We start from the raw sequence: 23,674 nt of genomic DNA, 5'->3' as shown, positions 1-23,674 counted from the left end.
CAGATTATTACAGTCTATTATTCCTTTCCAACTTTTCTGTTGCTTCTTATCCAACACACGTAGAGTGCCGTGACTTTCAGCAAAAGTATCTGGAAACTGATTTCCCTGGACAGGTTTAAATTACTCTGAATACCTTCCTGAAGGTCACAATCATCAGAAACTTTGGAAAGGAAAACCACAGGGCTGCCATCCAGAATAACTAAGTCTGCCAGGTCTGAGAGTACATGATATGAACTGTTAAAGTTGCCACAGAGTAACAAAACCATAAATACATCAAAAACATATTGTAGGATGATATTTCATTTTCAAATAAATCCCAGCGAAATTCTATTTATAAGACAAAAAGAAGTCTATTAGTACATTGAATAAAAAATTACTGCTTTACTCTAACACAGCAATTGATTACCTATGTCTACCAGATTTAGGTCTTAAATTTAGCTCCTCCCACCTTGGACTCAAACAGAAATGATTCTGAGTTGGCTGGAAGGGCAGTCATGTATTCCTCCCACTTTGGCCTCCCATCTTCCAGAAGCTCTAGTTGGCTTCAGTACCCAAATACAATTATATTAAGAAATCTTACCATTTTCATCTCTGGTCATGATATAGCCTGAAGACTGTGAAGGTGGGCTAATTGTGCCAACAGCATTTCTTGCAAGAACTCTAAATTCATATCGGTCACCTGGACTGAGTCCTGTAACTGTATATTGGCATTCACTGACATCAGTGAAGTTGCATCGGAGCCAACGGTCTTCACTTCCTTGCCGCTTCTCAATACTGTAGGCCACAATCTTACTGCCTCCATCACGCAGTGGGGGGGTCCATTTAAGAGTGACTGTTTCCCTGGTGACATCAATGTAATCAGGAGTACCAGGCGGGTCTGGAAAAAAAAATAAAAAAGATTTATTTCTATTACTGTTCACCATAGTCTACAACACTAGAATTTTCTTGGGTGAAGTGTGACTGGTCATTCACTCACCTACTGGAGAAACTGCCAAAGTAAACTTGCTCGGCTCACTAGCTCGGCTTAGACCAGCAGTGTTTTCTGCATATACTTGGAACTGGTAATCCAGACCCTCAAGCAGTCCAGTAATTCTGTATTCTCTGTTAGATATTAACGCAACATTAACCTTCTGCCACAAAATACTGTTTCTTTCCTTCTTTTCAACATGGTATCCAATAATCTCCGAGCCGCCATCATAAACAGGAGCATCCCAAGCTATGGTCATTCCATCAGCAGTTACATTGTATACAACAGGTTTGCCTGGGGCACCTGGTGGTCTAAATTGATGCTTTGCCACAACGTCTGCTGAGACAAGAGGTGGGCTTACTCCGTATCTGTTTTCCGCACGAACTCTAAACTGATATTCAGTGTCTTTAACAAGGTTTGGTACTTTGAAAATTGTTCTAGCAGCACTCGAGCACACCAGCTTCCAGTTCATTTGTGAAGTTTCTCTTTTCTCAATACTGTAGCCAGTAATTTCTCCTCCACCATCATCTTCAGGAGCTTCCCATGACAGAACTACACTATCTGCTTTGATTTCATCTAGTCTTAAAGGTCCTTTTGGCTTAGATGGAGGACCAAGAGTGATGACAGTGATTGCAAATGTTTTTCTGCAGATGACATTATCAAGAATCAAAGTATATTTGCCACCATGTTCCTTTTTCACATTCTTGATACTTAAGCTTATCTTGTTTTCAGTTTTCTTGAAACGAAGCTGTTCAGTTTCTTTAAGAGGGAGGTTGTCCTTGAGCCAGCTCATTGATGGCTTAGGTTTACCTTTATAGGGCAATTCAATATGCAGGTTATGTCCAATTCTTACAGCAATTTGACCTCCAGGAATGTCAGAAAGGTCAGCTTCAGGTGTTATTGTATGTTCTTTCACTGTAATGGGTCCAACCATAACACTATCACTCATGCCCTTTTCATTTTTTGCAAAAACTCTGAATTCCATGACAGAAAGTTCTTTAAGTTTTTCAACTTCAAATTCACAGCTCTTGCTTGTGCCTGCATATGTCCATTCTTTTTCTTCCTGCAGCTTCTTTTCAATAACATAGTCTGATATAATGCTACCACCATCATAGTCAGGTTTGCTCCACTGCAGTTTAACAGATGTCTTTGTAGAATCTTTCATAGCTAGGTCTTTTATAGGTCCAGGTATGTCTGCAGCTTTCACTGGTTCAGACGTCTCACAAGGTTCACCCAGTCCAATTTCATTTTCAGCAAGAACACGGAAGAAGAATGCAGTCTTTTCTGACAGGTTAGTTAGCTTAAAAGTGGTATGAGAACACTTTGTCGTTACAGTTGACCAGGCCCTCTTTGTAGCATCTCTTTTTTCCACAACATAATTTGTTATTTCAGAACCACCATTAATGAGAGGTGGCTCCCATACTAGTGTAACTGTTCCACGAGAAACATGCTTAAGCTGTAGCTTCTGGCAGGCAGATGGCGTGTCAAGTACTTTTACATTCACAAATGATGATTTTGGTTCTCCAACTCCATTTTCAATTGTAAGAACATATTTTCCTGTATCATTTCGGGTAACTTGAGGAATAGTAAGTAATGTAGATGATTCTGTGTTCTGGATGATATATCTTTCATCAGTCCCAAGATTCTTGTCACCCTTTCTCCATGTGACAGTTGGAGGAGGTCTTCCTTTGAATGGAATTGTTATTTGCACATCTTCACCTGCTTTAGCAACAATAGAGGTCCGGAGAGCAACATCCAGATCGATTTCTGGTGCCACTGTGGAAATAAATAAAAATGAATAATGCATATTTGGAATGTAAAATAAAAAGTGCTTTGAAAAATCAAAACACAGAAAAGTGGTAAATCACTGAAAGGTACAGTACCAAGAATATCTTTAGCTTGAACAGGTTCTGTCATTTCAATAGGCTCTCCTTGTCCAGCAGAATTTATAGCAGACACACGGAAATAGTAATTAACACTTGGCTGAAGGTGGGATACAACATACTCAGTTGTTCTCACTTCTCCTTTAGTGCTGACTACAGTCCATTCTTGCTCTTCACCCTCCCTTTTCTCAACCACGTAGCTTGTAACTGGACTTCCTCCATCATAAGCAGGCTTAATCCAGCCAAGGGTGATAGATGTCTTCGTTGTATCCACAACCTTCAACTTTGTTGGTGAGCCTGGTTTATCTGTAAGTTATAGTTAAAAAAAAAAAAAGACATACATTTAATCATAAAAAGGAAAAAAATCTGTCTCAGTTATATTTATGCAAGCCACCCTAATTGTTCGCTGTCCATTGATCTCTAACCAATTAGACATTGCGGATTGTCTCTTACCAACAGGATCTGCAGCTTTGTAGAAGTCAGAAGCTTCAGAGAATGGACCTTGTCCAGCTGCATTGACAGCACAAACTCTGAAATGATATTCACTATTTTCAGTCAGACCTGTTACTTTCTGTCTGGTGTCACGAATGGTTTCTTTAGTAACCTTGAACCAACTAAGACTTTTCTTGTCACGTTTCTCAAGAAAATATCCCGATATTTCATTGCCTCCATCAACAGTGGGCCTATTCCAGACAACAGTCATAGAATTTTTGGTTATCATTGTGACTTCTGGTACACTAGGTGGTCCAGGCGCAACTGAAATAAAAATACATATATGTTAGTTGATCAATACCATGTACAAATAATACACAAGATGATCCAGTTACATTAGCTATTTTTATATGTTTCTTACCAAATGAATTTTTGGCTATAACTGGTTCAGACTCCAGTGAATCCCCAACTCCAAACTTGTTCACACCACGGACACGGAACACATACTCATTTCCTTTGATGAGTTTTGTTGTAGTTACAATACACCCCTCCAGTTTTTCAGAAATTAAAGACCATACAACCCGACTTGTCTCCCGCTTTTCAACAACATAGTGTGTTACAGGTGCACCACCATCATCTGTTGGAGGGTCCCACATTACTGTAATCTTTTCAGCAGTGACTGTCTTAAACTGTATAGGTCCACTTGGGGGTCCTGGCTTGTCTGTGGAAGGTGCAAGAAATCATATGTAAGTATTTATTAGTAGATTACTGTTTAATAATGTAGTACAGTCATATCTCAAGACATACCAAGTATTTGTACTCTAACATGGGCTGACGCTGAACCCATGGCATTCTTCAGTTTTAATTCATAAGTTCCACTGTTGAGTCGGGTTGCATCCTTGATGAGTATAGAAGCAAATTCTGTTGTGTTTTCCATTGAGAGTAGTGCACTGGTTTGTACCTCATTGCCATTTTTGAACCATTCGATTGTGGGTACAGGCTTTCCTGAGATGCCTAGTTTTAATGTAACTGAAGTTCCTGCTTTATATTTTACCACTTCTGTATATTCTGGTGGCACATCAATTTCAGGTGCACCTTAAGAAAAAATAAGAAAAAAAAACATAGTTATTTTAAATTTGTATTTAATAAAGATAAAATAAATAATACTTTTTCTAAGTGAACAGTTACAGGCATTTTGTAAATATTGGTTAAAGTAAAGCTAGCATGCATAACTTAAATCAGAATCCTGGAACAAGTTAGAACTAACACTACCAAAAAGGCAACCAAATGTATAAATATTATCACTTTGGCCATGGGCTGACTTCCATTGTCAAAAGAATAAAAATATCATAAGACTGTAAAAATGCAGATACAGCCAAAGATGCTCATTACAACCATGCCCAAATAGCTCAAAATCATTCATGCTTAGTAAATCAATCAAGGTAAATTAGCTTTCCGTATTAAAAAGGCTGTGGTTCTGCAAAATAGTGCTGCCTTTAAGCTTTCTAGTAACATAAAATGATACCATTATATCATTACAAAACACTTACCATATGTATCAACACATGTAATAGGACCCACTACATCTGATGGATTACTAATGGAACCAACGGCATTCTTAGCAAAGACACGGAATTCATACCGAGAATTCTGTGTCAGACCAGATACTGTGAACTGAGTCTCAATAACATTGGTGAAGCTAGCTTTTGTCCATCTGCCATCTGGAAGATCACGTTTTTCTACGATGTATCCAGTGATCTTGCTACCGCCGTCAAATGCTGGCTTCTTCCATGACAGAGTAATAGCAGTCTTCGAGATATCTGAGACACGAACATTTCTTGGTGGTTCTGCAGTAGGAAACATGAAAGTATTTGTAATGAATAACGGCTGTTTTGGCTTCCTGTACAAGACAGAGTATCATGGGGGGTGGGGATGGGTAAACATTACTTCAGTGGTTGGGCTTCTTTATCTTCTGGAGAATACATACCACAAGCATCAATTGCAAGGACTGGATCAGATGGATGACTTGCTTTTCCAATGCCAGCTGCATTTTCTGCATAAACTCTAAATTCATAGATAAGGCCAGCACTGATGGTGGTGACTTTAAAGTGAGTTGTACGAATGAGGGTCTTGTTAGCCTTCTGCCATAATATACTATTTCTGTCCTTCATTTCCAGGTGGTATCCAATGACTGCACTGCCACCATTAGTGACTGGTTCATGCCATCCAACAGTAATACTCTCTCGGGTGACACTAGTGACCCATGGTGTAGAAGGAGGACCAGGGGTAGCTGATGATATCAAAAGAATTGATTAATTATTAACAAAATGAGACTTCAAACATCTGAACATTAAAATGTTGATGTACAGTGTGAGAAATGTATTACTTACTGTAAGGAAGCTTGACAACCACACATTGTGAGTCAATGTGATCACTAATGCCAAAACGGTTCTCAGCTTTGATGCGGAATTGGTATTCTTCTCCTGTTGTAAGCTTCATGACTTTAATAACAGTTCTAGCCACAGTTGCAGACACTTCAGACCAGGCAGCAGTGCTTGTTTCTCTTTTCAGTACAATATAGTTGGTAACTTGACTTCCACCATCATAAGTTGGTGGCTGCCATCTGAGTGTTATACTCTCTTCAGTGATATCACTAAGGACAACAGGACCAACAGGAGGACCTGGTCTATCCAACACAACAATATTAACAAATGACTTTGTGGTGCCACTCGAGTTGGCAGCAGTAATGTCATATCTGCCAGCATCAGCAGCTACGCTTTCTTTAAGGTTAATAATGAAACTTTCTGCTGTAGTTTCAGTGTGAAATCTCATGGTGGGTTTGAGTGGGACACCATCTCTTGACAATGTCACCTTTGGTAATGGTTTTCCAGAAACTGGAATTTCAACTTTCAGATTTGAACCCGCTCGAATATACACAGTATTATGAGGGAAGCCCTTCATGTCAATCTCAGGAGATTCTGAAAAAGAAAACATTTTCAAATCAGTAAAAAATATTATCTCTTTTGAAGTATGAACCCAATTTAATGTATATCAACTTTTGTCTCATGTCAGGAAGCTTACCTAATTGTTCTTTAACTGTAACAGGGAGCAGTAGTTCCTTAGGATCACTTAAACCTGCTTGGTTTTCTGCAGACACTCTGAAGAAATAGTCAACATTCTCCTTAAGACCATGGACAACATGGTGAGTTGTCTTTACAACTGCACACTTAACCCATTTTTGCTGTCCTTTCTCAAGAGCTTCAATGAGGTAGCTCACAATTCTGCTTCCACCATCATGTTCTGGTTTTAGCCATGAAAGAGAAACGCTGTCCTTTGTGACATTTGTTACTCCCAGTTTTTCTGGTGGGCTGGGTTTTTCTGACAAGAAAAAAAAAAGTTTAACAGCTTAAGCAATATAGGAAGTATTTCCTTTTTATGTTACAATTACATAGGAATGCCATCTGGATTGGGAAAATATATTTTTAATGAATTTTTATATTAGAAACATTTTAAGTAAAATGCAAGCAAAACTTAACATTCAAGCTACTACTTAGCATTTACTTTTGTAAAACCACAGACATAACCACCACATATTTACCTTTCTTACAGTTAATAGATTTAACATGTTTTTATATTATTTTGAAGTAAACATTTTAGAATATGTATTGCTACATAATATTAAATTATTTTTATTAGTGAAACATACCTGTTATTTTAGTTCCCTCCTTGGTCTCACAAGGCATTCCAACACCATACTCATTTTCTCCAGAAACTCGGAAGTAGTAAATGGCACCTTCTTGTAAGCCAGTTACTTTATATGACAGACGATGACAATTATTGGTCACAGTGACCCATGCTTTTTTGCTAGCTTCTCGTTTTTCAATAATATAGTTCTTCACAGGTGCCCCACCATCATTTTCAGGAACATCCCACGATAACACAGCAGATTCTTTAGTTACATCTTTTGCTGCAAGATGCGATGGTGGGCCAGGAGTATCAAGAACTTTGACAACTAAAGTCAAGGTAGCAGCATTGAGGATGTTTTGTAATGTCAATGTATATTTTCCAGAATCACTTCTTGTTGCTTTTTCAATAGTAAGAGATGTGCGATTATCTGAAATATCGATGCTTGCTCGTGTACGGAGATCAGTATCTGGTTTGTTCCATGTTACATTTGGGACTGGTTTGCCTCTGAAAGGAACTGTCATTGTGAATGATTCACCAGCCTTTACAATTAGTGTCTTCCGCATTTCACTATCAATATCAAAAGTAGGTTCCTCCTCTCTTTCTTTTGCCACCTGAGGTTCTGAGATATCACTTGGTTCACTGACACCAATTTTATTGATGGATCTCACTCTAAAGACATACTCAGAGCCTGATACTAACCCAGTTATTGTGTACTCTGTACCTCTTAAGTTCTGAATAGCAGTTGTCCAGTCAGTTTCATCAATTTTCTTGTATTCAACTGTGTATGCAGTTACTGGAGCACCTCCATCAAATAGTGGTTTTGTCCACCCAATTGTGATATTTGACCTTGTAGAATCCATAATCTTAGGCTTAGATGGGGGAGATGGCAAGAAAATTGGATCTTCTGCCCGAATCAATGGTGTGTTTTGACTCGGAAGACTGAGGCCAGCAGCATTTTCTGCATAAACTCGGAATTCATATTCACATCCTTCACGGAGACCAGACGATTTCACTCTTAAATCATAAACTGGCTTTTTGTTTACCCGGATCCATCTTAGGCTAGTTTTCTCACGTCTTTCAATTACATAGCCAGAGATCTCATTGCCTCCATCAGTCTCAGGTCTTGCCCAGCACAAAGTGATTGAATCTTTGCTCACACTGGTTATCTCTAAAGATGTAGGTGGACTGGGAACTGTAAATGGGTCTAGGGCTTTGACAGCAACACTTTCTAGAGGCTCACCAATGCCATACTTGTTAACTCCCATCACTCTAAAAATATACTCATTACCCTTCAGCAGTTTTGTCACTTTACAGGATGTTGTTCTAAGCTCTCCTTCACAAAGAGTCCATGCAATTCTACTGGTCTCACGTTTTTCTACTATATAATAATCAATATCTGCACCTCCATTTTCTTGAGGGGGTCCCCATGATAAATGACACTTTTCAGCAGTAAGGCCATTTATTTCTAATGGGCCTGCAGGTGGGCCAGGTCTATCAAGTACTTTGCAATTAATTGCCAAAGATCTTATTCCTGCAATATTTTGTAATGTTAGTACATACTGTCCTGAATCACCTCGGATACAGTCCTTAACAGTTATTGCAGTAGTGTGGTCTGTTGAGGCTATTTCAACTCTAGCTTTTCCCTCAAGCTCTTTGCCATCCTTTGTCCATGAAATCACTGGAATTGGCCGTCCTGCAAAATCAGCATTGACTTTAAACACTTCTCCAGCTTTCACAACTACAACATCTCTGAATTTGACATCCATCATAATTCTTGGAGCCTCTACATCATCTTTTACAGTCACAGGTCCAGTTGATTCAGACGCCTGACTGAAAAGTCCAGCAGCATTCTTTGCAATCACACGGAATTCATATCGCTGGTCTTCTGTAAGTCCACCTACATCAAAATACGTTTCTTGCACATTAGTAAAATTACATTTCAGCCAGCGACCATCTGGTATCTCTCTGCGTTCAACAATATATCCTGTTACTTTAGCTCCACCATCATATTCTGGTTTAGTCCATTTCAGTGAGACACATGTTCTTGTAATATTAGTAACTTCTGGTTGACCAGGAGGATCACATGGATCTCTTGCAGCAACTGGTTCACATGATTTACTGCATTTGCCTATGCCTGCAATGTTTTCAGCATATACACGATATTCATACAGCAGTCCTTCATCAAGACCTGTAACTTTCATTTGTGTATCCGGTATAAGGCTTTTGTTGACTTTTGCCCAAAGAATGCTGCTTCTTTCTTTACGCTCCAAGTGATACCCTAGTACTCTGCTACCTCCATCATTAACTGGTATCTGCCATGTTACAATCATGGAAGTTTTAGTTGCATGTACCACATGAGGAGTTCCAGGTGGTCCTGGAGGCTTAAATGGATACTCTGCCACAACAGATGGAGAATTAGTGTAAGTGCTTTTCCCATACCGATTTTCTGCACAAATACGGAACTGATATTCAGAACCAGTGGTAAGTCGAGCTACTTTAATTGATGTTCTTGCAACTGCTGCAGATACTACATCCCATGTTGTTGTGGTAGTTTCTCGCTTCTCTACAATGTAATTGCTAATATGGCACCCACCATCATATTCTGGAGGTTTCCAAGACAGAGTTACACTATCAGCACTAACTTCATCAATATGAACATCAATTGGTGGTCCTGGTCTGTCAAGGACAACTACAGTTAAAGAAGCTGTTGATGATCCAGCAGTATTTGAAAGATGTAATTCGTAATGTCCCAAATCTTCATTTGAAGCTTCCTTAATGAATAGTGAAGTTGAAGTCTTTGATGTCTGAACATTTACCCTGGTTGTCTCTTTTAAGGGATTCCCATCCTTCTTCCAGCTAATGGATGGAAGAGGTCGTCCTCTGAATGGCACTTCAATCTTAAGATCATCTCCAGCTTTCACAGTGAATGTGTTGAAAAGGAGCTCGGCAGATGGTTGGATTTCAATATCTTTTGCAACAACTGGGACACCAAGTTCTCTTGGATCACTTTTTCCTTTTTCATTAATAGCAATCACTCTGAAACTATACTCTTCTCCCATGCTTAAGCCTGTTATTGTTGCTTCTAATGTTTTCACTTGGGTACATGCACTCCATTTTATACTTCCTTTGGTTTGCATTTCTACTATATAACCAGTAATTTTACTGCCACCATCACTCTCTGGCTTTTCCCATTTAATTGAAGCAGAGTTGCGAGTCACATCAACAAGAATGACCTTTGCAGGTGGAGAAGGTGGTTCAGAAACCTTAATCGGGTCAGGTGTTTCTGCTGGTAAGCCAACCCCATATTCATTTACAGCTAGAACACGGAAGTAGTAACTACATCCTTCTTGCAGTTGAGTAATTTTGAAGGAATTCTTAGTGCAGTTGCTTGTAACTGTGGCATATGCTTTTCTTGTGGATTCTCGCTTTTCAACTACATAGTTGGTAATTTTAGCTCCACCATCAATAAGTGGTGGTTCCCAGGCTAGTGTTACAAAATCTTTTTTCACTTCTCTGATTGTCAGATTTATGGGTGCACTGGGCGTATCAAGCACTCTGACATTAACAAAAGCTGATTTTTTGCCACTGTTGTTCTCTAAAGTTAGATTGTATCTGCCACTATCAAATCTATTCACATTGTCAATTACCAGCATTGTATAGGAACTGGTGACTTCAATCTGAGCTCGATCACTAATTGTTCCTTCTGCTTTCTCCCATTTAACTTCAGGTTCTGGTCTTCCTTTGATGGTGACAAACAGACGTAATGTACCACTAGCACGTACAGTAACTACTTTTCTGAGATCTGCATCAAGTTCAATTTCAGGAGGTTCAATCTTGTCTGCTGCTATAACTGTACCAGGTATAGTAGCAGGTTCTCCTACTCCTTCTGAGTTAATGGCACAGATGCGGAAGTTATACTCCTGGTTCTCTTTAAGTTTTGTTACAGTGAACTGTTTTGCTTGTAGTCCTGTTGGTGGGGTGCAGGTAGTCCATTCATCAGCAGCTGCTTCTTTTGCTTCTACTATATATCCCTTAACTGGAGCACCACCATCATAAATGGGCTTACTCCAGGCAAGGGAAACTGATGACCTGGAAGTATCTGTAACCTTTGGATTGCTTGGTGGACCTGGTGGATATAATACATCACAAGCACGGTAGAAAATGGATGGCTCACTGGGTTCCCCTATACCTGCAGCATTTCAGCAGAAACCCTAAATTCATAGAAATGCCCATCACTAAGACCTGTTACTCTGAATCGCAAGTCTGTCAGCCTTTTCTTGTTACATTTTGTCCACCGGACACCTTCTTTGTCTCGTTTTTCAAGTATGTAACCTTCGATTTCAGCACCCCCGTTGTCTTCTGGACGACCCCATGTTACAACCATAGAATCTTTTGTGATTGCTGAAACTTCAGGTGTTGAAGGAGGACCAGGGGGTTTGTACGGATTACGAGCCACAACTGGCTCAGACTCCAGGGGTTCTCCAGTTCCATATTTGTTCACTGCCATTACACGGAAAATGTATTCATTGCCAGCAAGGAGTCTGGTTACTTTGTGGTTAAGAGCCTGCACATCTGTAGCTACTTGTGTCCATGAAAGCCTGCTTGTCTCTCTCTTCTCAATGATATAATGTGAGATACTAGAACCACCATCATGTAAAGGTGGAGACCATGCCAAGTAGCATTTTTCTGCTGTGACACCGGTAACCTTCAAAGGTCCTTCTGGAGGTCCTGGTCTGTCAAGAACTTTTACAGTGATAGGTATAGATTTTGTGCCACCCACATTCCTGAGGTTAAGAGTATAGTGACCTCCATCTACTCTTACACAGTCCTTGACAGTAAGAATTGTTTTTTGAATGGTAGATTTAATTTCCATTCTTGCAGTTGCTTCTTCAAGGTCTTTACCATCTTTTGACCATGCAATGTCAGGAATAGGTTTCCCGTGGATATCAGCTTCAAGAGCAAAGGTTTCTCCAGCATGAACAACAATGACATCTTTGTATTTAGGATCCAGTGAAGCCCATGGTGCTTCAATTTCATCTCTGGCAGTAATGGGCCCTGTGCTTTCAGATGGTTCACTCAAGCAACCTGCTGCATTTCTTGCAATGACTCTAAATTCATATCGTTGGTCTTCAACAAGACCACTTACTGTAAATTCTGTTTCTAACACATTTGTAAAGCTGGCTTTCATCCACCGACCATCTGGTAGTTCTTTCTTTTCTACAATATATCCAGTTATTTTGCTTCCACCATCATATTCTGGTTTCTTCCACTTCAGTGTGATATTATTTCTTGTAACGACAATGGCCTCGGGGCGGCCAGGTGGGTCACATGGATCTCGGGCAACAAACAATTCTGATACTTTGCTGACTTTGCCAATGCCAACGATGTTTTCAGCAGAAACTCTGAACTCATATTCAAGACCTTCTTCAAGGCCATCTGTTTTATATTTGGTGTCTGCAATGAGTGACTTGTTCTGTTTCATCCAAAGAATGCTGTTCTTATCTTTACGTTCAAGATGGTAGCCAAGAACTTTGCTTCCTCCATCATTAACTGGTTCATTCCATTGTACAATCATATGGTCCTTGGAAGCTGCTATTACGAATGGTGTTCCAGGTGGCCCAGGCACCTTGTAGGGGTATTGCACAACAACTGGCTTAGAGTCCAAAGGAGAGCTCTTTCCATATCTATTTTCAGCAGAAATCCTGAACTGGTATTCAGAACCTGTTTTAAGCTTTGTTGATTTGACAGTTGTTCTTGCAACAGTTGCTGACACAATACTCCACGTGGTAGTGCTTGTGTCACGCTTTTCTACTATATAGTTGCTTATCTGACAGCCACCAGTATAATCAGGTGGATCCCATGATAAAACAACAAAGTCTGCACTAACTTCATCAAAGCGCACAGGTCCTCGTGGTGGGCCAGGCTTCTCCAGTACAATGACGCTCAGGTGCTCTGTTGCTGTACCTGCTGTGTTTGATGCTGTTACTGTATATTTACCGAAGTCCTCTTTGTTGCTTTCCTTAATATGTAAGATAGTTGATGTTGATGTATCCTGAATATTTAATCTTGTTGTCTGTTTCAGTGGCTGCTCATCTTTTGTCCAAGTAATAGTAGGTTTGGGTCTACCTATAAATGGTACTTCTACCTTTAGATCTTCTCCAGCCTGTACACTATATGTATTAAATATCAACTTGAAACTTGGCGCAATTGTCAAGTCTTCAGCTATCACAGGAACTCCAAGTGCTCGGGGATCACTTTTGCCTTTTTCGTTGTAGGCAATCACATGGAATTGATATTCCTGTCCTGGACTCAGACCAGACACAACTGCGCTGCATGTTTTGGTCTCACTAACAACACTCCATTTTTCTGTTCCTTTAGGCAGCATTTCAACAATGTATCCCAAAATTCTGCTACCTCCATCATGTTCAGGTTTTTCCCATGTGAGTGATGCACTTCTCTGAGTCACATCAGTGAGAGTTACTTTTCCAGGAGGCAGAGGTGGCTCTGAGGCTTTCACAGCATCTGTGGTTTCAGCTGGAACGCCAATTCCAAATTCATTTTCAGCCATGACTCTGAAGTAATAGATTGCTCCTTCTGTAAGATTTTCAACTTTAAAGCTTGTCTTGCCACACTTAGCACTGACATTTGCAAATGCCTTCCTGGTTGACTCACGCTTGTCTATTACATAGTTCTTCACCTTTGCACCACCATCAATAATGGGTGGTTCCCAACATAATACAGCAGAATCCTTCTTTATATCCTTTACTACTAAGTTTTGTGGTGGCCCTGGTGTGTCTAAGACTTTTACGGTAACAAATGCAGATTTAGAACCACTGCTGTTCTCCAACATAAGAATATACTTTCCAGCATCATTTCTATCACAGTTGTCAATTGAGAGTTGTGTGTAGTTTATGCCTTTATCAATTTGAACTTTATCTGTGAATTCACCTTCTTCTCGAGACCATGTGATATCAGGTGTTGGTCGTCCCCTGAATGGTATATGAATCCTTGCAGACCCACCAGCTCTAACCACTATCCCTTTCCTTAGCTCTGAATCAATATCAAGTTCTGGAGCTTCAAGTTTGTCTTCTGGTTTGATAGTACCAGGAACTGATGCAGCCTCTCCTACACCAACCTTGTTGAGAGCACACACTCGTAGTTTATATTCCTGATGTTCAACAAGCTTTGTGATTTCAAATCGAGTAGCACGTACACCTGTCTGTGGAGTAACAAGTGACCATTCATCTTCATCTGCTTTACAGATTTCTACAAGGTATCCTTGGATTTCACAACCACCATCATAAATAGGTTTACTCCAACCAAGTGTAACTGAACTTTTGGTGGTATCTACGACATGGGCATTTGTAGGTGGACCAGGCTTGAATATGGGGTCACAAGCTTTAAAGTAAGGGGAAACTTGGCTTGGCTCACCCACTCCAGCAGCATTTTCAGCAGAAACTCTGAATTCATACTCATGATCCTCTGCTAATCCTGTAACTCTCAATCGCAAATCTGTAATTCGTCGTTTATTGCATTTTATCCATCTGATGCCTGCTCGATCTCTCTTTTCCACAATGTAACCTATGATTTCACTACCTCCATCACTATCTGGTCGGCTCCAGCAGACAGTCATAGAATCCTTTGTGATGTTGGTAATTTCCAAGGCCTTTGGTGGACCAGGAACTACAAATGGATTTTTCATCATTACCGGCACAGATTCTAATGGCTCACCAACCCCATACTTGTTAACTGCCATAATACGGAAAATATATTCATTTCCTTCCAAGAGTTTTGTTACTTTGAGCATTGTAGGTAAAACCTCTGAAGCAACAACAGTCCATGCTAGGCGACTAGTTTCTCTCTTCTCTACAATGTAATGAGAAATATCACTGCCACCATCATGAAGAGGAGGAGCCCATGCCAATGAACATTTTTCAGCTGTAACTCCTGTCACTTGGACAGGCCCCTCAGGAGGGCCTGGCCTGTCCAGGACTTTTACATTTACTGGTACTGTCTTTGTTCCTGCAACATTAGAAGCTTCTAAAATATACTGTCCACCATCAACTCTAATAGCATCTTTTACAATTATTAATGCACTGAAATCTGTGTTCTTTATTTCATATCTAGCAGTTTCCTCAAGCTCTTTATCTCCTTTGTACCACTTAATAGCTGGTAGTGGCTTTCCGTGAACATCAGCCTCAAGTCTGAATGTATCACCAGCATTTACAACAATTGTGTCTTTATATTTTGGATCCATTGAAATTCGTGGAAGTTCAACTTCATCCCTTGCTGTTATTGGCCCTGTACTGTCAGAAGGTTTACTTATTGCACCTACAGCATTCTTTGCAATTACTCTGAATTCATACCTTTGGTCTTCAGTAAGCCCTGTTACAGTGAATTGAGTTTCAATGACATTTGTGAAGCTAGCTTTCATCCAGCGACCATCAGGTAAGTCACGTTTCTCTACAATATAACCTGTAATTTTACTTCCACCATCGTATTCTGGTTTGGTCCACTGTAGAGTAATAGAACTTCTTTTTATTATTATAGCTTCTGGGCGACCTGGAGGATCACACGGGTCACGAGCTACATAGCACTCAGAAACTTTACTTGTTTTGCCTACACCAACAATATTTTCTGCAGAAACTCTAAATTCATATTCAATTCCTTCTTCAAGGTTAGTTGTCTTGAAACTTGTATCCTGAATAATAGTCTTGTTCACTTTAGTCCACAAAATGCTGTTTTTCTCCTTTCTCTCAAGATGGTAGCCCAACACCCTACTGCCACCATCATTTATCGGTTCATGCCATTGTACGACCATGGAGTCTTTTGTAACCATTGTCACAAATGGTGTGCCAGGAGGTCCTGGTTCTTTGTAGGGGTACTGTGCTACAACCAGTGTAGATTCCAATGCAAAGCTTTGACCATACCTGTTCTCAGCAAATATTCTGAACTGATATTCTGAACCAGTTTTTAGTTTAGTCACTTTCAGTGTAGTTCTTGCAACAGTAGCTGAAACTGTTTCCCAAACAGTGGTTGTGGTATCTCTCTTATGAACAACATAGTTGGTGATTTGGCAACCGCCTGTGTACACTGGAGGATTCCATGACAGAGTAATACTTTCTGCACTTATTTCATCAAACTTCACGGGTCCTACTGGAGGGTCAGGTTTGTCTAGAGTTATAATTTCAACAGAGGCAGACTTCTGCCCAACAACATTAGCCACAGAGATTTCATAAGTGCCACTGTCCTCTTTGCTAGTTTCTTTAATATTAAGTATAGTGAGATCAGTTAAATCACTAACATTGACTCTTGTTGTCTGCCTTAATTTCTGGCCATCTTTCAGCCAAGTAACAGTTGGTTTAGGTCGACCTGCAACTGGTACTTCTACTTTAAGATCTTGTCCCACTTGGATACTATAACTGTGAAAAGCAGGTCTTACATCAGGTTCAATCACCAGATCTTTGGCAACTATTGGAACAGCAAGGGCTCTAGGATCACTCTTACCCTTTTCGTTTACAGCCATTACTCTAAAAAGATATTCTTCCCCTTGAGTTAGGTTAGTGATAACTGCTTCAAGTGTTTTCACACGAGCACACTCCGACCACTTCTCACTACCCTTTGCCTGCATTTCAACAATATATTGTATGATTTTGCTGCCACCATCATGTTCAGGTTTTGCCCAGCTTAGTGAAACACTGTTTCTTGTGACATCATCCACTGTTATTTTCCCAGGAGGCTGTGGAACTTCAGCAACTTTAACTGGGTCACTGGTTTCTGCAGGGAGGCCAATTCCATATTCATTCTCAGCAGAGATTCTAAAGAAGTAATAGCAGCCCTCCTGAAGTTGATCTACTTTCCATGAAGTCTTGTGGCAGTTTGTTACAACAGCTGCATATGCCTTTCTTGTCGCTTCACGCTTTTCAATAATGTAATTCTTTATTTTTCCTCCACCATCCAAGAGAGGAGGCTCCCATGAAAGTGAGACAGAGTCTTTAGTGATCTCTCTAATTTTTAAATTAACAGGTGCACTTGGGGTATCCAGTACTCTTACACTGACAAAGGCAGACTTTGTTCCACTGCTGTTTTCTAGAGTCAGAGTATATTTTCCAGTATCAAATCTGTTAACATTGTCTAGAACAAGGGAAGTAAAGCTGCTAGTGGTGTCTATAATAGCTGCTTCTCTTATCTCACCATCCATTTTACCCCATTTTACTTCAGGTGTTGGACGACCTCTGATGGGAACAAACAGTCTTAAGGAACCTCCTGCACGCACATTTACAATCTTCCTTAATTCCATGTCAAGGTCAAGGTCTGGTGCCTCCATCTTTTCTTCCACAATAACAGAACCAGGAACATCTGCATGCTCTCCAACTCCTACTTTATTAACCGCACAGATGCGGAATTTGTATTCATGTTTTTCCACTAGTTTTTCTACTTCCATATGGGTATTCTTAATTCCAGTTGGAGGTGTACAAATTGCCCATTCACCATCACTTACATCACATTTTTCCACAATGTATCCCTGAATTTCAGAGCCACCGTCATAGATAGGTTTGCCCCATGAAAGGAAAACTGATGATCTTGTAACATCCATGACTTTAGGATTATTGGGTGGTCCTGGCTTGTAAATAGGATCACATGCCTTATAGTAAATGGAAGGCAGGCTTGGTTCACTAAGACCAGCAGCATTTTCAGCTGAAACTCTGTATTCATAATCATGATTTTCTATCAGTCCAGTCACTCTATATCGCAGTTCACTTATTAGGCGTTTGTTACATCTTGTCCAGCGAATACCTTCCTTATCTCGTTTTTCAAGGATGTAGCCCAGGATTTCACTACCTCCATCTGAAGCTGGCCTTTCCCATACAACTATCATAGAATCCTTGGTAATGGCAGTGACTTCTGGTGCCTTCGGTGGAAGTGGCACTACAAATGGGTTCTTTGCAAGTACTGGTTCAGACTCAAGAGGTTCACCAACACCATATTTATTTACTGCCATGATGCGGAAAACGTACTCATTTCCTTCTAAAAGTTTAGTAACTTTGCAGTTAAGGGTCTGCACATTTGAATCAACAACAGTCCAAACCAGGCGACTGGTTTCCCTTTTTTCCACAACATAGTGTGAAATATCACTACCACCATCTTGTAGTGGAGGTTTCCATGACAACATGCATTTTTCAGCAGTAACACCTGTAATCTCAACAGGTCCTTCTGGTGGTCCAGGCCTATCAAGAACTTTGACATTAACAGGAACTTTCTTTTCACCTGCAACATTCTTTGCCAACAGTATATACTGACCACTGTCAACTCTAATGGCTTCCTTCACACTAAGACTTGTTGCAAAATCGGTACTTTTAATTTCCATACGAGCAGTATTTGTCAGTTCACGATCACCTTTTAGCCACTGAATGGAAGGTATTGGTTTCCCATGTACATCGGCTTCAAGCTTGAATGACTCACCAGCATGTACTACAATTGTGTCTTTGTATTTTGGATCCATACTTATATGAGGTGGTTCTACTTCATCTCTTGCTGTAATGGCACCTGAACTCTCAGATGGTTCACTGAAAACACCTGCAGCATTTCGTGCTATAACACGGAACTCATACCTCTGGTTTTCAACCAGACCAGTTACTTCAAAGTGGGTATCAATGACATTTGTAAAACTTGCTTTCATCCAGCGACCATCAGGTAGCTCCTTCTTTTCAACAACATAGCCTGTGATCTTACTTCCACCATCATATACAGGTTTCTTCCACTGAAGTGTTACTGAGCTTCTTGTGACAATTATAGGTTCTGGACGACCTGGAGGGTCACATGGGTCATGTGCAGTATAGCATTCAGATGCTCTACTTGCTTTTCCAATGCCCACTATGTTTTCTGCATAAACTCTGAATTCATATTCAAGACCTTCCTCAAGGCCAGTTGTCTTAAATTTGGTATCTGGAATAGGTGTTTTATTTAGTTTGGCCCACAAAATGCTATTTCTTTCTTTGCGCTCCAAGTGATAACCAATGATCTTGCTACCACCGTCATTGACTGGTTCATTCCATTGTACCACCATACTGTCTTTTGAGACACTTGTTACAAAAGGTGTTCCAGGTGGACCAGGAACTTTAAATGGGTATTGGGCTACAATCGGTTCTGAAGTAAGATATGTACTCTTCCCATATCTGTTCTCAGCTGTGATTCTGAACTGGTATTCACAGCCAGTCTTTAACCGACATGCTTTTATGGTTGTTCTTGCAACAGTAGCTGACACAATCTGCCAAGTGGTGGTGGATGTGTCCCTTTTTTCGACAATATAATTATTGATAGAGCTACCACCATCATACTTAGGTGGCTCCCAGGAAATGGTAATACTATCTGCTGTTACTTCATCTACTTTGACTGGGCCAGTTGGAGGTCCTGGTTTGTCAAGGACAACAATATTTAGGGTCTCAGTTGCTTCACCTGCAGAGTTTGTAAGTTTAACTAAATATGCTCCCACATCTTCTCTGCATGCTTCTTTTATTGTTAACGCTGTGATATTTTCTGAACTTTCAGCATTTACTCTGGTAGTCTGCTTCAATGCCACATTATCTTTATGCCAAAACACTGCTGGTTTGGGCCGACCAACAAAAGGAACATCAACCTTTAAGTCCTCTCCTGCTAGAACACTGAAAGTGGTAAACAGTAGTTTGAAAGCTGGTGGAATCACAAGATCTTTTGCAACAACAGGTATACCCAGCTGGCGAGGATCACTGATACCTTTTTCATTCTGAGCTGAAACACGGAAGTTGTATTCTTCACCTTGGATCAATCCTGTGATAGTGGCTTCAGTAACTTTTACTGTAGCACAAGTTGACCACTTTTCACTGCCTTTGCTTTGCATTTCTACAATGTAGCCCAGAATTCTGCTACCGCCATCATGTTCAGGTTTTTCCCAAGATAAGGACACGCTATTTCTTGTCACATCCAACAAGGTTATCTTCCCTGGTGGAAGTGGTCTTTCTGAGACTTTTACTGATTCTGAAGTTTCAACTGGAAGGCCTATTCCATACTCATTTTCAGCTAGGACTCTGAAGTAGTAGTTGCAGCCTTCTTGTAATGAATCGACTTTCCAGCTGGTCTTGTGGCAATTGGCATTAACAGTTGAATAAGCTTTTCTTGTTGATTCACGCTTTTCAACAATATAATTTTTTATTTTAGAGCCACCATCTATGAGAGGAGGCTCCCATGTGAGTGTAACAGATGATTTTGTAACTTCTTTTATTTTCAAATCTTGAGGTGCCCCTGGGGTATCAAGAACTCTGACATTCACAAATGCTGACTTACTACCTGAGCTGTTTTCGATTGTCAGCATGTATTTCCCACTATCAAATCTATTTACATTTTCAACAATAAGCAGAGTATAAGAGCTTGTTGATTCAATGCTTGCTCTATCCAAAGATTCCCCCTGTTCTCTTGTCCATTTTACTTCAGGTGCTGGTCTTCCTTTAATTGGGACAAAGAGTCTTAGAGTACAGCAGGCTCTAATAGTTACAACTTTACGTAGTTCTGCATCAAGTTCAATCTCTGGAGGTAGCAGTCTTTCTTCAGCTTTTGGAGTCCCAGGAACAAGAGCAGGTTCTCCAAGACCTTCAGAGTTCATAGCATATATCCGGATCTTATACTCTTGGTTTTCCTTTAGGTCAGTGATGGTAAAAGAAGTGGCCTTTAGACCTACTGGTGGAGTTACAATCTTCCACTCATCTTCCTCAGGCAGTGCAATCTCAACCATGTAACCTGTGATCTCTGAACCACCATCATATATTGGTTTGTTCCATGCTATTGTAATAGAGGACCTGCTGCTATCCAGAACACGAGGATTGCCTGGGGGACCAGGCTTAAACACAGTGTCACAAGCTTTGTAGAATGGACTGGTTGGGCTTGGCTCACTGACTCCAGCAGCATTTTCAGCCATGACTCTGTATTCATATTCATGGCCTTCTGTTAGTCCCGACACCTTATAACGTAAGTCTGTAACAACCCGTTTGTTACATTTTACCCACCGAAGACCAGCTCTGTCACGACGTTCCACAATGTAGTTAGTTATTGGGCTCCCGCCATCAGAATCAGGATGGCCCCAACAGACAACCATAGAATCTTTTGTAATTGCTGTTACTTCAGGTGTTTTAGGTGGATCAGGTGGCACATACGGATTTACAGCAAGAATGGGCTCTGATTCCAGAGGCTCGCCAACTCCATATTTGTTAACAGCCATAACACGAAACACATATTCATTGCCCTTCAACAGCTTAGTAACCTTCAGTTTAGTTAATGGAACTTCTGTGGCTACAGCTGTCCATGCCAATCTACTGGTTTCACGTTTTTCAACCACATAATGGTCAATCTTTGCACCTCCATCATCCAGTGGAGGTAACCATGACAGCACACATTTTTCTGCAGTGACTTCAGACACAGCCAAAGGCCCTTCTGGGGGACCGGGTCTATCAAGAACCTTAACATTGAAGATATGTTTGGCAAAGCCACCAGGATTTGTTGCAGTAAGTGTATAGGCACCGCCATCTCTTCTTGAAGAATCTTTATTGATAAGAACAGTAGAGAAATCTGCTGTTTTTATTTCTAATTTTGCTGTGTCTTCAAGCTCTTTTTCTCCTTTTGTCCATGTCATTGATGGTGGAGGGCGACCTGAAACATCAGCCTCAAGTCGGAAAACTTCACCTGCTTTCAGCACTAAGGTGTCTTTGTATTTAGCATCCACCCTTATCTTTGGTGCTTCAATGTCATCTCTACAAGTTATTGCATCTGATGGCTCAGAGGGCTGACTGACAGCTCCACCAGCATTCCTAGCAATCACACGGAATTCATAGGCAGCATCTTCTGTCAGACCACTTACAGTGAATTCAGTCTCTAGTATATTGCTGAAATTAGCCTTCAGCCAACGGCCATTAGGAAGGTCTCGTTTTTCAACAGTGTAGCCAGTTATCTTAAAACCGCCATTATATTCTGGTTTAGTCCACTTCAATGTCACTGCATGTCTGGTAATGTTCAGAGGTATTGGCTTACCAGGTGGATCTATTGGGTCTAGAGCAAATACAGGCTCAGATGGCTTGCTTGGCTTACTCTTGCCAGCCAGATTTTCTGCTATAACACGGAATTCATATGCAATGCCATCAGTAAGTCCAGTTGATTTAAAGATATTGCCAGATACCAGCATTTTACTTACAGTCTGCCAAAGAATGCTATTTCGTTCTTTTCTTTCAACATGATACCCCAGAATGGGGCTTCCACCATCAGTAACTGGCTCATTCCAGCTAATGGTCATGGTTTCTTTGGTGACTGCAATCACTTGAGGAGTACCAGGGGGCCCAGGTACCTTAAATGGATAGTTTGCAACAACAGATTCTGAAGTAATGGCTGGACCAATTCCATACCTATTTTGAGCTTTAACTCGGAACTGATACTCTACTCCAGTAGTAAGACGAGTAGCTTTAAATATAGTACGTATCACTGTGGTTGCTAATTCAGTCCATGTGGTACTGTCAGTTTGACGCATCTCCACAACATAATTACTTATTGGTACACCTCCATCATTCAAAGGAGGCTGCCATGAAAATGTAACAAAGTCAGATGAAATTTCATCAAACTTGATTGGTCCAGTAGGAGGTCCAGGTATGTCATGAACTTGAACTGTAATAACTTCACTAACTTCTCCGACAATATTTTTAGCTGACAGTGGATATTGACCACTATCACTTCGTGTACATTCATTAATGGTTAGTATGGTTGCAGTTGCAGTATTTTCATAATTTACTCTTTGTGTTTGCTTAAGCATCTGGTCTTCTTTCTTCCAAGTCACAGTTGGCCTTGGACGACCAAGCACAGGGATTTCAATCTTGATATTGTCACCAGCTTTGGCAATGACTGTTTTCTGGTAGATACCACGGAGGTCAAACTCTGGAAGCATCATTTGCTCCTTGATAATAACTGGTCTGCTTTCTCTTGGGGCACTTCTTCCAGCACTGTTAACTGCCATAACCTGGAAAGTATACTCTTCATTTTCAGTTAGATTCTTCACTATACAGTCCAGTGTTTTTACAGTTGTGATATGTGTCCATTGGTTGGTTCCTTTTCTTTGTGCTTCAATTACATACCCGGTGATCTTACTACCACCATCATGTTCTGGTTTTGGCCAAGCCAGGCTAACTGAGTTTCGTGTCACATCCATAATATTAAGGCTCTCAGGTGGGGACGGTGCCTCAGAAGCTCTTACTGGTTCTGCAGTTTCAGCTGGTTCACCAATACCAAACTCATTTTCAGCCAGCACTCTGAAATAGTATTCACACCCCTCCACCAAATTAGGAATCCTGAAAGAACACTTCTGGCAGTTGGTTGTGACTGTTGAATATGCTTTCCGAGTTGATTCACGTTTCTCAACAATATAGTTGGTTATACGTGAACCGCCATCTATCAGAGGCATATCCCATTGGAGGGTGATGCTGTCCTTCGTTATTTCTCTAGGCTTAAGGTTTATTGGCGGACCTGGTGTATCCAAGACTTTTACATTTACAAAGCCAGTCTTCTTACCAGCAGCATTTTCAAGAGTCATTACATATTTTCCTGCATCATATCTGGTGCACTCTGTGACAATCAAGAGTGTAAAAGAGTCTGTATTTTCAATACTGGCACGTCCTTTGAGTGAAACATCATCTTTGTC

At 40.5% G+C, this 23,674-nt stretch overlaps 1 protein-coding gene across 1 annotated transcript in view; it reads right to left on the bottom strand.

The window, feature by feature from the left end:
• TTN (titin) overlaps positions 1-23,674 on the bottom strand; it is a 239,629-nt gene that overhangs the window by 20,401 nt on the left and 195,554 nt on the right. Inside the window, 12 exon segments of the mRNA XM_035572644.1 lie at positions 581-877; positions 977-2,743; positions 2,851-3,156; positions 3,304-3,606; positions 3,704-4,003; positions 4,090-4,377; positions 4,833-5,129; positions 5,270-5,572; positions 5,673-6,260; positions 6,364-6,660; positions 6,989-11,170; positions 11,173-23,673. Coding sequence (XP_035428537.1) covers positions 581-877; positions 977-2,743; positions 2,851-3,156; positions 3,304-3,606; positions 3,704-4,003; positions 4,090-4,377; positions 4,833-5,129; positions 5,270-5,572; positions 5,673-6,260; positions 6,364-6,660; positions 6,989-11,170; positions 11,173-23,673 — 21,429 coding nt within the window.

Source organism: Cygnus atratus, chromosome 6 (assembly GCF_013377495.2).
Source record: "Cygnus atratus isolate AKBS03 ecotype Queensland, Australia chromosome 6, CAtr_DNAZoo_HiC_assembly, whole genome shotgun sequence".
In the NCBI taxonomy this organism is placed as follows: Eukaryota; Metazoa; Chordata; class Aves; order Anseriformes; family Anatidae; genus Cygnus; species Cygnus atratus.
Note: the sequence above shows the minus strand (reverse complement) of the source record. Positions and strands in the feature narration are given on the sequence as shown.